At 54.3% G+C, this 18613-nt stretch overlaps 1 protein-coding gene across 1 annotated transcript in view; it reads right to left on the bottom strand.

Annotated features, from left to right (window-relative positions):
- PHACTR3 (phosphatase and actin regulator 3) overlaps positions 1-18613 on the bottom strand; it is a 205201-nt gene that overhangs the window by 21908 nt on the left and 164680 nt on the right. Inside the window, exon 8 of the mRNA XM_035025495.1 lies at positions 15350-15503. Coding sequence (XP_034881386.1) covers positions 15350-15503 — 154 coding nt within the window. The remainder of the gene's footprint in view (positions 1-15349; positions 15504-18613) is intronic.

Genomic DNA, 18613 nt, shown 5'->3' with positions numbered 1-18613 from the left:
CGCTGACGTTTGGGACCAGCCTACACACACCGTCGCCCCCGATCCTTGTGATAATAACGCGAACACGTGCGGCGCCCATGGGGCCCCCGCCTGGCCCAGGGATCCGTATCGGGGAAGGTCTGCTTCTGGTGGGAACAAATATTCTAGAACTGGCGATGGGGGCACACAATGGTACAAACACACAGAAAGCCGTGAATCGCGCACTTTGAAAAGGTGAACTGATTGGTACAGAAACTATAGCTCAATAAACTGTTAAGACAAAAAGACAAACTCCCTATCCCTGTGGGAATCCTTATTTTTCCCCCGGTGTTTCCTCCCTGCCAGGCAGCTCCAGGCATCTCCTGTGTCCTGTCATAGGGCCTCCATTCTGCAGCCCCGCAGGATGGACTCTTCTGGAAGCACTCCCATTTTACGGAGGAGGAAAGGGAGCTGCAGGCCAGGGAGGTGGCCGTCCGCGGTCACGCGGCTGGAAACCAGGACCCGGATGGCAGCCGAGGCCTTCTGGACAGAGCTCAGCCACGTGGAGATGCTGTCCGTGATCGGGGTGAGCAGGGGTCCTACCCCAGCTCTCAGAGCGCCACTGCACCCCTGCCAGAGGAAGAGGAAGAGGAAGGTTCCACGGGCATCGCACAGAGCACTGGCGACTACCCTCTGGGCCTTGACGCTTCTGCTGCCCACTGTCAGATTAGATCCTGGTGCGTTATTTCTCTATGGCAACTCTATAGTCGAAAATCCCTACGCTCAGCACAAGCAAGAAGGAGCTTCTCAGAAAACAAGCACACAAGGGATTTCATATCACAGGTGTAAAGAGGTGGCCCCAGGCCAAATATGGCCCACAAATGTGTTTTATGGGGTCTACATATTGCTTTTTTAAAAATGTGAATAGGCTGCCAACATTTAACTGAAGGAAAATTCGCATAAAAATAAACATCCCCAGTTTCTCTTGAAAGATCCCAGCACACTGGTCCTGCATTCCAGAGGTGACATCCATGCTTTGCTGGATAGCAGCTGCCGCCTTCAGCAAGGACACGGACTCCACACCTGCCACAGATGCTGCCCGGCCCATGTCCCTGTGGAGCATGAGGGCTGGGACTTCTCTGTGGAGTGAGCTGTGAAGACACAGTCTGACTCCCCCTCCGGAGAATCAGGTGGTGAGTCTTTGTCACTGCAGGAAAACTCCACTCTTCCTCCTGAAAATGCTCAGGGAGCTTTTGGACCAGCCCTGTCATCCGCCGGCCTTCCGGGGATGGTGTGGGGGAGCGTGGGGGAGCGTGGGGGCTCCAGGGCCCAAGGACCTGCAGCCCAGGTGAGGCCCAGTCTGGTCAGCTGACCTGGGGGCAGCCCTGCAGCAGGAGATGCATACAGACCATGGCGAGGACGCACCCCGGGACAGAAGCACACTCCGAAATTAGGAATGCCCAGTGCAGCTATGAAGATGCACATGACCCACAGATACGCTTCTGAATGTGTTGGTTACACATCAAACTGGTGAATGGAATCACTGCTTAAAGATGTCCAAAGACCCCACTACATAAAGGACGTCATTCATTCAATACATATTTACTTTGTGCAATCAAATTCTTACTGAATTGCAGCCTACCCACTCTGTGGGGTCCACCTTGATGTCCATCCATCCAACCATCCATCCCTCCCAACCAACCATCCATCTACCCACCCACCTAACTACACAACCACTTAACCATCCATCCTTCTATCCATCTCTCTGTCTACCCACCCATCCACATAACTATGCGTCCCTCCACAGTCCTCAGCTAAGCCCTCCAGCTACCCGTCCATTCAACAGTTGCTGGCTGGGAGCCTGTTTTATACCAGGCGGTAGGGCAGGCACTGGGGTTAAAGCATCAAAGAAACAGGGTCCTTCCCTTCTCTGCCTTGGTGGAGAATCACACGAGCAAATCAGTGGTCTTGAACCAGGGATGGCCCATGGCGCATTTCAGGGTGCTGTGATGGGGCTAAGGCAGTGGGTGCTGAGGACTCGGATGGGAGCTGAGCCGGGCAGGCTCAAGCTCATGTCCTCACTCAGCTACTCCCTGGCTACGGACAACTCTGAGCCTCAGTTTCCTCACAGGCGAAACGGAGATGGTGAGATCTATCACCTAGGGCTTAGCTAACATGACATCATGAGGTCCTGAGCCCAGACAAGCAGCGGCTATATGGGTAAAATTCCAGTAATGTTTGCATGCCCAGGATACATAAAGCTTGCCTCAGATTCTTAAATCCATGACCTTAAAGGTTAATCATCATGGGCATGATGCTGCATTTTGCAAATTTGGGATTCACAGTGAAAAGGAAAGCCCATTATAGCTCCAAATTTATGTTCCCCACACAGCTGTGCTTCTTTCTTTTTGGTGAAGATGCCCAGCTGTTAAGTTTTTTTGTTTGTTTGTTTTTTATTTTGTTTTTTGTTTTTTTGGGGGGTTGGGGGTTTTTTTGCTCAAGAGTGATCTTGGGCACAATGAGTTCTTTATGAATTTACTCAACCACCTTACTCCCTCCAATTTCTAAAAACTCCTTTGGAAACTGACCCATTGGCAGCTTCCGACACTGAGCCAATGAATGTGCTCTGATGCATCAGGGAGCTGAGCTCAGCTTCTCAGGATCCTTGCTGAGGGGTCAAGCTGGTGCTGGGAGAGTATTCTGCCACCAAGGGGCGGTCCTCAACCTGAGACCTCTCCTGATTGAGTCCTAGGTCAGCTGCTCAGACTCCACCTCTGATGGATCAGGAGAGCTCAGGCCCAGCCAGCCCTCCTCGGCATCTGAGGAAGATCATAGCCTTCCCCATAGCCCGATTCATCCAAACACAAACACTCGGCTCCTAATATGCCCAACCCCAAATCCCAAATTATTCAGCAAGGGCCAATAGCTCGAGCCCTGCAGGCTTTCAGAACAGAGAAAAGTAGATTCCAAGTCCCCTGTATTTTGCTTTGCTTGCATTTAATGCTGCCCCATTTCCAGGAGATCAAGAGGCTTGCTCTGTCCCTGGAGGTCAGTGAAAAACCACTGACCACTCGCTCACTCTCTGTGAAAGCAGCGTGAAGTCAGAGGGAAGATACCTGGTACAAAATGAACCGACAGTAACGGGAAACACACAACCCTATGAAATACCATGCCGGTCCCTCAGTGTCCTTAATCCTGAGCTGGTGCTGCTCTTGACCACAACCGATCAGTTCAAAGCTGCCAGCAGAGGTTCCCCACGGGGTCTCCCCCACTCCGGCGGGATCCCCGCACGGTCTACACACCCCTTCTGCAAGCTCACCTGCACTCATGGATTAACCACTGCTAAACGTGCCAGGGACCTGGATGTGCCAGGGGTCCCACCAAGGCTGTCCAGACCTGCACACAGAACCCCCTCCATGCATCTCCCTTCCTCCTTCCTGGGTCCCCTCCCTGGGGGGCAGAGCATCCAGATCCACCCTGGTGGGTGAGCTCCTCCAGCCCTCACCCTCTCCCCCAGTTCTGCTCCTCCCCTCCCATGCTCTCAAGTCCACACCCCTCCACCCCATGGCCCATGTGACAGTGTCCATCTCCTTGGCCAGCAGCACCTGCAGGACCAGCGTCCACCCGCCCCAGCCTGCTCCCTGCACTCGACCCCCCATGTGTCGGCAGAGCGGTCTTCCTCAGATGCCCCTCACCCCATGGCGCTCCTGCTTGTGACCCCTCAGGGGTGGCCCGCTGCCTCTTGCAAAGACCAGACGTCTCTGTTCACTGCTTAGCACCAACTTACTGAGCACCTACTGAATGCATCAGGGACACATTAGTGACCAGATAGGCAGGATCCCGGACCCGGAAGAAACAAAAAAAGAGGCAATTTCAGACAGCAGGGTGATGAGGAAAACAATAGGACGATGTGATTGGAGAGTCAGGGAGAGTAAGGGGGCAGGGGTGGTCATGGCAGGTCCCTCCAGGGAGGTGACCCCTGAGCTAGGCCAGGGACAAGCAGAGGCAATTACCTGTGGATAGCGAGCATAGAAAGCCCACCCCTGGCCCTACTGGGCCCACCACGGCCCTCCACAGCAACACCGCGTCCCCACAGCCACGCTGGCTCTGGACTTGGTGCTTGTTAGCTGGGGCGGGGGGGTGCGCGGGGGGGTGGTGCTCTCAGCCTGGAACACCCTTGGGCTCCTGCCTACAGGTTAACGGACGCCTACGGATCCATCAAAATCATGCTCCGAGCCACACACTCTCAGATGCCCGTCCCCACCCCTGCCTCCCTCCTGCCCAATCCCCTCTCCCTCCTAGACCCTGCAGCTCCATGGGGCGGGGGGGAGGGGAGGGCACATGCCTGTCTTTGTGCATCTCAGAACAAGTCTTTTCATTCCTGCCCCCCAGACCCGGACGTTTCTGTACTTGGGGGCGAGCACTCCGCGGTGTCCACGGGCATTTGGAGTGGTTGGAAAAACCAGTCCTGCTGGCACGCACGGTGGGGGCTGCCAGCTGGGCCTGCGAGTGATGCTCTAGGACTGATGCAGTAACAGGTGCTCGGAGCCCCCAGCCGCACGGGACACAGAGTCCCGGGGCTGCCGCCGCCGAGGCAGACCGACTCAGCCCGGCCGAGGGGACGTCAGCTGCTGCGTTAACAGGACACGCGCCGGAAGCTCCAGCAGCACTAGGTCGGTAGCTTTCTATACCGTATGCAAGGTGGGGGCAGGGCACCCTGGCATTGGGTGGGGAGACCCAGTGGCTGGGGGCAGGGGCTCCGGAACCTACCGTGCGCTGCTCACGAACTTGTGAGACGCGGGGACACCACGTCGCCTCTCTGGGCCCAGGTGCCTCATCTGCAGAGACGACGGCCCCGGCCTGGGACTTTGGTCAGGCCAGAAAAGCAATCGGCTCGGCGCCCCCTCAGCAGCCAGGGGCCAAGACCCTGCTGTTGCTCTTATTACCAGGAAATGGAGTCACGGACACATGTGTGGAAGTGAGACTCGTGGGCCACGCAGGTTCAGGCACAGCCCCGCCGTGGAACAAAGGCCCCGCTCAGCGCAGCCAGCCTCGCAGCCTGAACTGCCGCTCACTGAGCCCGTGCTGTCCCAGGCCCCCAAACAGAGCCGCCTCACCTCCCACACCTGCGGGATGGAGACGCCCGGCGCTCGGCTGGCACGCTAGGTCCTGCGCCTCATGCCCATGGGTGCCGCGGGGCAGCTGTGCGGAACAGTCTGCACCCACGGCAACGCCCTGTCCCCACGAGGCTGGGAGTCACAGCAGGCGTGCGGGCAAAGGTGAAGTGGGAAGACAGTGGCCAGGCTCTCGGGCCCCGTGTGCTGTGGGCATCCTGAGTCCCTGTCACCTGCGCAGTCGCAGGGAGCAAGCACGGTTAGGGCCCCCAGGTGGTAGGGGGAGCAGACTGGGGGTTAATGACCTCCCCAGGGCCAGCGCGGTCCGGCTGCAGTCAGCCTGACTCTGGGCACCCTACCCCGGGGCCGGGCTGGATCTGGACCCCCACCCAGCAGTACGTCACCTGCACCAAGTCATTAACATTTGCTCCGATCAGGGATCACGGTGCCGACCTCGTTGTCTAGACGGGAAGGATGGGTCAGGACAGGGTCTCCCACAGAAGCAGCCGGGCTGCCGTCCGGAACCGGTGGGAATGCCCGTCTCTCTGCGCGGTCCTGACGGCAAAGAGGCCGGAGGACTTGGAGGGCCGACAGGTGCCTCGTCTGCTCCGCAGCGGCCCCAGCAAAGAAGAACCTGCTGGCGGCAGAATCATCGTGCTTCCTTGGGACCCAAAGTTACCCGTCACACATTCTTCTCCTCCGTCTTTCATCAGAACCTCCCAGAAGTGGAGTATTCAGGGACAACGCACTTCACAACGGGCTGCTCGCCCCACAGAGCGGAGCGCGTGTGAGTCGCCGCCTCACCAGGGCTGTGTGGGATTCTGTGGCTCCTTACTGTTACTTAGGTCAGTACAGACGTTAGAGAGTCCTATTTTAAAGTAGTATTCTTTGAAAGTTCTGTTGTCATTTTACTTGGGGATGAAAAGTGCTTTGTTGTTACTTATTTCCGTGTCTGCAGTTCCTAATGAAGTTGAGAGCTTCCCATGGGTTTGTTTACCACCCTGGCTCCCTTCTCCCGAGCCACGCGTGCTCCAGGCTTGCTCACCCGCGGACCTGCTGGGGTCCGCCTGTGTTCCCTGACCAGCGGCCTCGCTCCCGAGTGATGCGGACGTTGTCTAATTCAAGCTGCTTTTCCTCCTCCTGCTCTTCTTGCTTTTCTTCTCCTCCTGTTTCTGGAAATGTAGCTCATGACAATAATCCATAAAAAGGAAAACACGGACGTGTGAAAATGAGCCTTGTAGTTTTACTTTAAAAGTAAAGATCTTGAGGGAAACTCCCAGTCTGTTGACTGTGGGAGGGAAGAGCCAAGCGAGCAGATGCGTCTGCTCCTTTGAGATGAGACATTACTAAAAACCAACATTTGAATTCTGTGTCACACTACGGAAACCCTTCTGACAGGATGCTAAAGTGGCATAATCTCATATTTGCTAAGAGGGTCTCCCTTAAAAAATATGTATTTTTACTTACTTTTTACAGTAAAATCTAGAAATAATTTTTAAACCATGTATAGAAAAATATATGCCATAGAGATAAAATGAAGAGCTGAGGAAATCCAGGCAAAGGGCATACAAGAGAAGGTCAAACGTGGACCCACACCCCAAATGATAAAACAGCTTTGCCACAGGTAGCTAGCTGCACACTTGGCTCTGAGCGTCCTGGTGGCCAAAGCAAAAAGGGAAACACAATTAATTACAAAGTGTACATTCTCTCTCTCTTTTTTAAGTAGGTTCCACACCCAGCATGAAGCCCAACACGGGGCTTGAACTCACAACCCCGAGATCAAGACCTGAGCTGAGATCAAGAGTTGGACGCTTAACTGAGCCCCCCAGATGCCCCTAAAGTGTGCATTCTCCTTAAGATACTAACGGGCAGCTGTCATGCAGAACACAGTTTATTGGGATCCTGAAGCCTCAGAGAACAGTCTTCCCAGGGTCCTGAGGAAGAGACACAGTGCATCTCAGGGCAGCAGGGACACTTGAGGAAGAAGCGCCCTGTTAAAATAGAGATCCCTACTCAGGAGATCTGGAGCAGGGTCCAGGAATCTGTTTTCACAAAGCTCCCTAGTGATCCAGACGCACAGTCAGAGATGGGCACTGGTGTAACCAGAAGACCAGTTACCCACCCACGTTTCCTGCTGTGCACCCATGGGCAAGTGACTGCACTGTTCTGAGCCAATTTTCCTCATCTGAAAAATAGGACCATTGATATTAGCTACCCCAGAGAGCCCTTATGAGGGTCCAAGGGGAGAATATTCAAGAAGCACTCCACAGGAGGCTGGTACGGAAAAGACTCTGAATAAATGTTAGCAACGACCATTATATGACCGTCTTGCAGGATGCCTGTGGAACTGGAGCCGAGTTGCTCAGGATGAGTTGGGTTCCCACCCTGCAGGGGGTGGGGAATGGAGCGACGCTTCTTCAATTGGCCAATATCTATCAATGCCCGGCTGCTGTGAGGAACCACTCCCCGCCCCAGGCAATGAAGTTTCACCCCCGCCCAAAAGACTGGCTTCGTTTCCAACAGTGAAAAGTCATTTATTTTTCTGGTAAGCCCACAAAAAAGAAAGGTTTCTGTATTTTTGAAATTCTGTGTCCATAGAACGGAGACCCCGCAAGGGACCCTCATCACCCTGAGGCTTCAGTGGACAGAAGGTACCAAAGCTGGTACTCAAGTCCAGGCGACCCCACGATAAAGCAGATGCCAATCTCCATCCCCATCCCTCAAAGCATCCAGCTTCTTCCTTCAAATTCTGCAGATTTCGAGGTGACCATGGCGGGTGGGGCAGTTGCATACTTCCCCCCGCCCCCCACCTCCGGGAACCTGCGTTTCCATGGAGGCTGAGTGGTGGCAGACTGTTCTGGATACGGCTGAACAAAATGTACAAAGGGACAAGCTTGAGAATCATTTAACTCCTGTGTTAACATGCTAAGTACCAACTCCCAAAGGACATTAGTGAGCCTTAATCAGCTTCTCACGACGTGGCCCTGGAGTGGAGGGCCCCTAACGGAACAGTTAATAGAAAGTTCGTGCATCACTGGGGCCCCTCTGTCCAGGCGGATTATACAGCAGCCACAAATAAGAACGAATGAGAACAGCAATCACATCGGCATTAACAACGATTCTGATGCTACTCTGCAACCTGCAGGCTTCATTGGCCTCCAGGTGAGTGTACAGGGGATGCTTGCAGAATCCTCCCGTGCAGGTGACCACTAACCCAGGGGGGCCCCAGCCAAGCGCCTACCAGCAGCAGGTCCATCCCCGAGTGCCTCCCACCAGGAATGTGCTTTCTGTTCTCTCAAGGACTAACCAGGGGAAGGCGCTGCCCTGTCTCCATCTTACACCTGGGAGGAGACTCAGAGATGGCAGTGCTTTCCCCAGTTCCCACCGCCGTGATAGGGAGGCTGGGATCGAGCCCGCCTGCCATGTTTCCCCAGAGCCTGTGTCTGGCTGAGGGGCCCTTCCTGGACATCATGAACCCCCCACTACTCCACGGGGTGGGGGGACACTCTGCATCATCTCTGTCCCCCCACCCGGACAGGGACAGGAAGTACTCTGCACCCAAGGGCCAGACGTGTTGCTGGAAGCCCCCGGATGCCCCCTGACAGAAGGAAGCCAGACCACGATGAGAAAACGCAAGGCCCTGAGATAAATGAGGCAGAACTCTCCCAGAACGCTTCCCCTGGGCCCGGGCATGGAGTTCCAGGGGACACACCTGGAACCATGGGACCCGTGGGACCCCGAGCAAGTCACTGAACCTCTCCTAAAGGCTTAGTGTGCTCATCTGTAAAATGGAGATAAGAAGGGGGGGAAATTGGAGGGGGAGATGAACCATGAGAGACTATGGGCTCTGAGAAACAAACTGAGGGTTCTAGAGGGGAGGCGGGTGAGGAGATGGGTTAGCCCGGTGATGGGTATTAAAGAGGGCACGTTCTGCATGGAGCACTGGGTGTTATATGCAAACAATGAATCATGGAATACTACATCAAAAACCAATGATGTAATGTATGGGGATTAACATAATAAAATAAAATTTTAAAAAATCAGAGAAAAAAAAAAGAAAACCTATTTTACCCAGTTCCTGCAAGGATTAAATTAAATGAGGGAAAGCAAGCAGAACTTACTGCACTGGGTCGGCCCTGAGAAGTGAAAGCTCCCAGGCATCCTTAATCGCCACGCCCTCTATGTGGTGCACAAGTCCACGGCTTTGGGCCTGATTTCCACGCCTACTGTGTGACACACGGGGGCTGTGGGTCCCTAACGTGCTGCCTGCCGCCAGGTGGACACGTTTCAGAGGTGCGCTGCCCGCCCATAGGGAGGGAGGCCTCTGACTTCACAGAGTCCCCAGACCCAGCGCACGGAGCCGGGGACTGTGACCACTTCACCAATAGCCCTGGGAGCACCCCTAAATGAAGTCTTCAAGGTCTAGAAATTAAGGAAAATAAATCAAAACAAAAACAGCCAGCACACTGGAGGGGGACCGGTGGATGGCGTGTTGCCATGGCAACCAGGGCTGAATTATTCAGCAAGTGCTAGCAGAAGACCCTGGAAGGAGGCAAAACAGACAAAGGGATCCAATTAAACCATTTCTGCGGGGAAACAAGTGGCTGACCCTCCGGGACACAACGTCTCAACTGCCACTCTGCAGCCCCAGAACTAGACCTGCTTTTCCGTTTTCACACCTGGTGATGAATGCTCAAGGAACTACTCTTGTCCAAGGTCTAAAATTAATTATAGACTCAGCAAGTAATGGGCGAAACCCAGTCCAGGGCGTGTGTTCAGGGTACCTCTCCAGGCCCTCCAGAGCAATTCCTGGCCCCCACCTCTTCCCACCTCCTCTCTGCACTCATAGATAGGGGTGCGGGGGTCCCTGGACTTCTCTTACTCCAGGCATCCTCGTGATAATTTTGTCCTGTGTTTGAACTACATATACATCACTGTTCACTATTTTTCTTTTTTTTTTTTTTAAGATTTTATTTATTTGAGAGAGAGAGAGCATGAGAGGGGGAGGGTCAGAGGGAGAAGCAGACTCCCCGTCGAGCAGGGAGCCTGATGTGGGACTCGATCCCAGGACTCCAGGATCATGACCTGAGCCAAAGGCAGTCGCTTAACCAACTGAGCCACCAGGTGCCCTTTTCTCTTTTTTAATAAAGATTTTTATTTATTTGAGAGAAAGAACAAGCACGAGTGGGCAGGAGGGGCAGAGAGAGAGGGAGAAGCAGACTCCCCGCCGAGCAGGGAGCCCGACGCGGGGCTCGATCCCAGGACCCTGAGACCATGACCTGAGCCGAAGGCAGACACTTCACTGACTGAGCCACCCAGGCGCCCCACTATTTTTCTCTTTAGATCAATTCACTTGATACTCTATTTTGAAAGAGAACTTTGTTTACCAAATAGAAAACCATTATCAGTTGGCAGAGCTAGAAGTCAACTAAAAAATAATACGGTAAGTGAATATATTTTTTGCCTCCGGTAGGGAAGGATTTTTTGAAAAGGACACAAACGGCATGAACCCTCAAGTATATTAGAGGTCGGCAAACTATGCCCTGTGGGCCACTGCCTACATTTGCCAATAAAGTTTTACTGGCACGCAGCCAGGCCTACTCATGCCACACGGGGTACCTGCTGTGTTAGGGCTTTGATAGTAGACTTGTGTTGTTACAACAGACACTGTCGGGTCCACAAAACTGAAAATATTCACTCTCTGGCCCTTCACAGAGAAACCTGTGGATGCCCGAAGCATGATTAGCAATCCAATGACCTTCCTGCACACAGGAAAGTGTGAACAAAATGAAAATACGAGCCCCCAAATTGAGAAAGGAATGGAAACCACAATTTCCAAAGTACACTCCTAAAATCATTAAGACAAAGAAGGCAGCAGGTTAAGTACGTGAAAAGAAGAAGAAACCAAGTAGCTGATAAACACAGAAAATGTTCAATCTCACTAGAAGTAAGACAACACCAAACCTCCTGGGAGTGCACATCCCATCAACAAGACCAGCAACAATGTACGCCAAGCTTGACTAATGAGCATATTCTCTTGGCCACAGTGATTGGCTCAGGAATGAGCATGTGACCCAAACTTGTCCAATTAGCCCCTTCTATCCCCTTGGTCAAGGTGATTGGTTTGGAATGGGCTCCTGTATAGATGTAAGCCTGGAGCTTCGGGGATTAGGATGTCCGAGTGACAGAGCCAGAGAATGAAGTCACACAGAGCACAACAGAGTCAAGAAACAGAAACAGACCAACTCCTGTCAATGCCATGCAAGCACCTGGATCCAGCCATGCCTGAAGCACACCCAGATGCTGTAAGCCCCGTAGGGCAGAGAGTGCCTCTGTGCTGTTTGCTCTGACACCCTAGCACCCTGCACGGTGTCGGGCACGTCACGGTTATTCAGAAGGAGCTGCTGAGGTGTGACTGCATGAGTAAGGCTTGTGCCCCAGTGACAAGAAAGGAGCAGTTTGCAAAGAAATGGAGGCAGAGAGGATCAAGACAGGTCATTCCATCAGGACTCCAGCACGCGGCAGGAGGCTCTATTCATGGCACGCCCCTCTCCCCGTGGCTTCTCATGTGAGCCTTAGAACACCCCGGTGAAGAGACAGGAAGTCTCCTTTATCATAAAAACAGTATGTAAGTAGAACACGGGGCTCACGCTTCAGCAGCAACCTGACAGGAGAACGAAGGCTCGGTCCCTCAGGGGTCTACAGACCTGGAAGCTCTCGTCACAGCCCCCTGAACAGTGCTGCAGTTCGGGAAGCACAGACCGTCCTGTTCTTCATGTGACATGCTGGAACTGGAGCCCCGCGAGAGACAGGGCCCACCCGTGCTCAGTAGCGGCTGGGACTATACCCCGAGGGCAGGATCCCTGCAGCCTGTGATCCATAGTGGGGTCCGGGAGCCTCACCTGCCTATGCAGGCTGTCAGGGCCACACCAAAGCATTAGCCATCCAAGTCCCACCGAGGTGGTGGCCCCACATCCCCAACCTCATCCCAGGATGTGGAGATCGTCCCCACCGCCTCCCTGGTCCTCAGTCTAACATTCCTCCCACTGCACCAGTGTCTCCCCCGGGGGGGGGGGGTGCGGTGCACGAACTTCCCCTGCCCACCGTGGGTGAGGTCTGGGCACGTGGGTCCGGGTGGACACCCCACAGCCCCCAGGACACCTCCAGCACGGCTGGGGCCAGAGCGATGCCAGGAGTGCCCATGCGGCCATGCACGTGGCCGTCCCAGTGCCCAGGCAGAAAAGGCCTCCCGGCTGCACACACTGGGGCCAAGACGCCCCGCCCCCTCCTCTGGAGCTGCATGCACCTTCTGCTGCAGCATTAAAGGCTCTGACGTGTCCCGTGGCAAACAGACCACTCTCGTAATGGTTCCCAGTGCCTGCCACGACTTTAGGAAATGCTGGTCCACACCCCTCTCTCTGGAGGGCCTCTGGGAGACCATGCCCCGCAGCAGGGGCTGACCCTGGTCTGGGGCTCCGTGTCCTGAACCTGTCCTCTCCCCTGCCCTGGGCATCCATGCCTGTGCCCCGGCCTCCTCTCCTGTGACAGCTGAGCCCCTCGGGGATTCACGCATCTGTTGCCCTCCCCCCTCCCTCCCGCGTGTGTTTCTTGAGCATCTTCCCTGGACCAAGCACCGGAGTGGGCGTCAGCCACACGGAAAGGGGTCTGAGGCCACTGCTGTTCTCCAGGAACTCTCGAGCTGACGGGAGTGACCTCCACGGCCCGGGGCTGAATCTCTAGCAACTGCCACAGTGCCCACCCCTCATACAAGTAAATTAAGCCCTTGTTGATTGACCAGATGAAGTGATAAATGCTTGATAGGTGTCACAATCTCATTGCAATCAGGCTAATATGGTCCAACACTGGGAGGTTCCCTCACCATGCATTATCAGGCAACTGGTTAAAATGTTCTGGTCTCAGGTTTGGATGGGGGCTCATGGATCTGTATTATAAGAAGCTTCCCCACGGGGTTCCCGAGCCCCAGGTCAGCACCAGGCACCCTCCGCCACACAGCTCTGAGCCGATGCAGGACGTGGACCCGGCTCCCAGAGGTCAGCAGCCCAGCCTCGAGCACCTGCCGCATGACAGGGGCTCTGCAACATGCCTTCCTTACGGGATCTCCCTGAAACAGACAATGACCTTGGAAGGTCAGCACCCCACTTTACAGACGAGAAAACCAAGACCCGGGGGAGGGGGGTAAGGTCACCCAGCGCATCAGCAGAGAGCAGAATTCGAATGCAGGTCTGCATGATTCCAAGTCCTTAAGACACTGGCTCGGTGTCCCAGTGGCCTGCAGTAACGTGTGCCATGCTGAACCGTGCTCCCCCCCCCCCCCCCCCCCCCCCGCCGCGGGCCTGGCAGCTGGTCTCATCCCCATTTTACAGGTGAGAAAACCGAGGTGCAGAGACAGCACCCAGCATCTGGGCTTCACCCACGCACGCTCCTTGACCTGCACCCCGAAAACACTCAGTAAAGGATTTCAGTGGAAGGTGGGTACCCTGGGGTGCATGCTCCCCAACACAGAGCAGAAACAAGGGTTGGTCCACTTGAACACAGAGCCCTGGGCCTCGGGCAGAGGAAGGAATTCCTGGAGAAGAAGTCCAAGGTGACCTTCAGATCAGTGCGTGTTGACCAGGATGGATTCTGTCCCCCAGGGGCCACTCAACAATGACTGGAGACACTGTAGCTTGTCACAGCTGGGCGGGTGGGGAGACTAGAGGAGTACCTTTCGGGTGGAAGCCAGTTTGCTGCTGAACGTCCCACCAAGCGGACAGCCCCGCCACAGAGTCCTCTGGCCCCAAAGGTCAAGAGTGCCGAGGCTGGGAGATCCTGAGACCTTCGCTACTGCACGTGTGGCCCACAGACCAGCAGGAACGGCATCCCTGGGAGCTTGTCTAACACGCAGACCCTCAGGCCTCGCTGCAGACCTGCTTCATCAGAATCTGCATTTTCCCATGGTCGCTGTAGGTGACCTGGGTGCAGGGGACAGGAAGAAGTGTGGGTCAAGGGCAAATCAAGGGTGGGGCCCAGGGACAGCTGGTCCAGCTGGGCATCAGAAGATTGTCTCTTCCTGCTCTGCAGGACCAGCTTTGGGGTTTAAAGAGGGAATGGGTGGGCTGGAGGGGATCCAGGATACCGTCCCTTCAGCCCAGCCCAGCCGATACACCACAGATGCCCGAGGAAGGTCGGGGAGATGGCAACATGCGGGCGGCTGAGCGCAGCACTGGGTGCCTGAAAGCCCATTAATATTTCCTCTCCGATACCCACATACAAATCTTGGGGCTACGATCTGGCCCCTCTCTTTGGGAGGATCGGAAGAAGCAGAGGCCTACCCTGCTGGAAGAGCCTGACTCCCAACAAAGCCCTTTAGTTCAAGCTCAGCTCTGGGCTGGCTCCGTGGCAGGGGACGCTGCTGAGAGCCAGGAGGCCCAGCGTGCTCTGGGTTCTGGACCCCCGTGACCCAGTTCCTGGAAAGCAACCTAGGGTCAGCCAGCACTTGAAAGCACCACACTGTCCCAGTCCCACCCTGGCCTCCCTACAAAGCATCCTGTCGCAGGCCACACAACGATCCCAACAGACCTCAGTCGCACAGACCCACAGCTGCACGCTGCGCTGGCCCGTAACCCAGGGCATCTCCAGCCGGCCAGCCCCGGGGACCGCCGAGGGGACCCTTGGGAGCAGAAGGTGCTCACTCACGGCTCTGGGGCACAGCCAGGTGGCAGATGGGCTCAACTTGGTGCGCACACTGTGCCCCCAGTACAGATTTACAGCTTTTCTCGAACAACTTAGAAGATCTGGCAATACCGAATGCAATTCTTGCAGGAAAATGATCAGGTGGGACTCTCCCCCATGCCCTGGACACCGACAAAGCACGTCCTCCCCACTCTGTCACCGTCTCTCCCCACAGCGACCCCCTTCACTCCTGCAGGCGCCGGCCTGGCCGCTATAGACCAGAGCTTCTCCACTGGGGGGGGGGGGGGGATGTGCTCCCCTCCCCGGGGGCATTTGGAAACGTGTGGCGACAGTTCTGATTGTCACAGGAGGATGTCGCGCGTAGAGACCCAGCTTGCTGCTCAGCACCCGACGGCGCACGGGACAGCCCCCACGACAAAGCACTGTCCCAGCCCAAGTGCGGACAGTGGCGAGGTGAGAAGCCACCGTCAGAGCCCCGTGTGGGGGCCCTGAGACAGCGCGGCCCCGGGAAGGCAGGGCCTCCGAGGGGCTCGGGCTGTCCGGTGGGACGCAGCCTCCGCCTGTGGGGACACGCCACTACTCACTTGGAGAGTTTCATCTCAATCTGCTGCCGGATTTCCTGTCTCTCTTCATCAGTCCTCCTGGGGAAAATATTCCTGTCTTCCAATTCCTGCTTGCTGGGCCGATTCCTCAGCTTCACCGCCAAGAGCTCCTTCTTGCATTTCCTTGGCAGTGTTCCTGAGCGCCACCAAAGAGGGGGAGAGAAGGGGAGAAAACACGGGTTAGTCAACCGCTGGCTGGTTGATCTAGCCATGCACCTGTTGCAGGAAGGCTTCGGCATCAGAGCCATGGGGGTACCTTTGTCAGCTTGGGGTGCCTTCCAGCGGGAACGTGGGCAACACTGGGACAGAGGGATGTCACCACCCATGGGCCACACCTTCCACAGGTGGGCGATCGATCACACATCCCAGGCCTCCAGGGACGGTCCTGGTCAACACCTGTTGCCCCGGGGTGATTATTAATGGCACCCAGGTTTTCTTCTGAGTGTGGACCATGACTTACAGTTTACTTCCCACATGGCAGCCCCCTCCTCTCCCCCTTCCCCACATGGTCCACGCTCCCTGCGGACCACTACTCTCTGGCCACAGGGGTCTTCTTTGAGTCCCTAGAACATCCCACCTCAGGGCCACTGCTGCCGGTCTGCCCTCCGCCTGCCACCCTGCTCTGCTAGACCGTCTAGGGCTGGCCCTGTCACCACAGCCAGCCTTGACCCTTCCTGAAGAGGCCCAACGGGGTTCCAAACACCAGCATACCACACCATCAATGCCCCCCGTATCTCATCTCTTCCCTGTCAGTTACTTTATTCCGTCTCCTGCACGAAACTAAGTTCAATGTCAGTCTGCCCTCCCGGGCCCCAGATCCATGCTGATGCAGCATGTTCCCAATGAATACTGTTGAATGAAGGAATGGGGGGCTGACTCAGGGTCTCCAGGCTGAGGCTGATCTTTATTTCCACACATGCCCAGGATCAGCTGAGTGAAATCAGGGTGCGAGTAAGACCTCAGAGAATGGAATGTCTAAATTAAGAGAAGTGGGGTTTGGCGGTGCTCACGAGCAGAGAAGGATCATTCATTATGGAGGTGTTCTGGTTCGTTGAGCTTTCTGAATGAGACTCCCCACCTGCCCTGGCGAGTAACTGCGAAGTACAATGCAGGGTGTGTGGTTTTGCCCCTCTGTTGGGACACAGGTTTCAATCCTGGGGCTCAAACCATCATCCAACGTGGACACTCCCGTGGGTGGAAGGAAAGGTTATTTCTCAAAAAAAATGACTCCTGAAGACAGCCAAGGTCCAGTGTCGAAGATGGGACGCAAAGCGAGAAATGAGTCTAATAATGTGATAGTTCAACAGAAGTTTGGGATAAAGTGAGACACAAAAATTGGGGCTCAGCTGAGATTTGAATTTCTAATATGTGCTTGTTTGCTGTGTGTTTTATAGAGACAGAGAAAAATAATGACAACACAAACCATTTCAGCAAGGGCTCCAGCCTGAATTTATTTTAATAGCTTTATAAAGGACTAGAGCCCTGTATTTATAGGATCATAAAGAGCCTGAAGGAGTCACATGCGTTTCCCGTTAGTCTTTACTCTGTGTTCTGGGGGAAATCAAAAGCTATGGTGGCGTTCATGAGTTCAGGGAGTCTCGAAGGTCTCGGGACAAATCCTTCGTGAATGTCAAGGGTCTAATACATGGCAAGGAGGGATTGCCATTTTCGGAGAACCAGAATGTGCTCAACCACGAAACGGCCCTGAATGCGGTTTAATCTTTTTAGCTTTTGATAACGAAAGTCTTTTAAGCCCATTGCAAATGTCTTGGGTTTCTTATTACAAACTTTAATCATATTTGTTCTTCACTGAGAAAAAGCTCCCCTCATCAGAGATTTCCAGATGTAAATGAGAATTCACTCCACACTGGGAACAAGTGGTTCTCCCAGCCTCCCCGGCACAGCCCGCGCACACAGTAGGGCCACCACAAAAACTTATGGGATCGCTTCAGGTCTTCTCCAGAGGGTCAGCATATTACTAGGTTTTGTTACTGAAAAGTCAAAAAAGGAAATTTCCAGACAAATAGCTTAAAATGAGCCTTTTCATAAATTTGACCAGCACGCACACCTGACCATCAGCACCAGTGGGACTGAGCACGCGTCCCAGAGTGCAGGCGCTAACACGGAGCAGGAGGTGAAGCTGGGGAACAGCGGCCACGAGACCTTTCTGTCCAGACTGTGGGACGCGAGCCAGCTTCCCTTCCCAGGTGCCCCGGGACACACCTATGTTCCTGTGTTCTGACCCAGAAATCCCACTCCCAGGAGTCTGCCTCCCAAAACAAGTGGGACGAGCACATAAAAGCACATAAAAAGGTGTTCATCCAGCATCATCGATGAAAGTAAGAAACTACACACAACCGAGAAATCCAAGACAACACCTGTCAGACTGTGGCGCATCGTACCATTGGACCGTGGCAAGCCCATCGAAAACGGTGGTGTGTGAGCTACTGAGCGCCAAAAAGACACTCACGGGATGCTTGCGACATTTGTAACCGCAGCTTTTACAGAAGTACGTACGGCGTCTATAGAAATATACTTGTGTATGAGCAGGTGTCTAATTTTGCATATATACCTGGTATTACAAATCGGCACAGAAATTTCAGGAACTGATCACTTTATGCATTCATTTGCTCTTCTGTATTATATCTTCTATCACATAGTTCCCTTATATGAAAATAGATAATTATTTAAAGAGAAAGAACAATGCTGAGCGACATTGGCAAACACGCTGGAAAATTCTTTCCTCCGTAAAAGCAACAAGACAACTGGCAAAAATGTTCAGGATCCACTTTTTCGGGACTCTGTAAATGCAACACAGGGAATGTTTATCCAAGGAAAAGAGGCTGAGTCTCTGTAAGGAAGTTTCGCTCTGTCCGGCACCAGGCCCCTCCTCCTCCAGCCCTGCGGTAGCCTTGAACTCCAAGAGTTTGCATTCTCCATGAAGACCAGTCACCTGGCAGTCCCTGGAGGGCGCAGCCAGGCCTGGTTCCCCAGGAACTGCCATCCTCCGACCCGTCTGCGGGCTCCCCAGATGCCCCCACGTGCAAGGACCCGATCAGAGCTCGCCCAGCCCAAAATGTCTTTCCCTGGGTGCATTTGTTGAAAACTCTATTGTCTTTCCAAGGCCAAGACTCTCATGGACCTTCAGACCGGTCCTGCTCAATAGCCTATGGAGTTCTGTATTGGCAAAAGCCAATAAAAAAAATCAACGTATAGACCAAAATATTAAGTAAATTAGAAGTGAAA

This window comes from Mirounga leonina, unplaced genomic scaffold (genome assembly GCF_011800145.1).
Source record: "Mirounga leonina isolate KUSES-001 unplaced genomic scaffold, KU_Mleo_1.0 Mir_195, whole genome shotgun sequence".
In the NCBI taxonomy this organism is placed as follows: domain Eukaryota; kingdom Metazoa; phylum Chordata; class Mammalia; order Carnivora; family Phocidae; genus Mirounga; species Mirounga leonina.
Note: the sequence above shows the minus strand (reverse complement) of the source record. Positions and strands in the feature narration are given on the sequence as shown.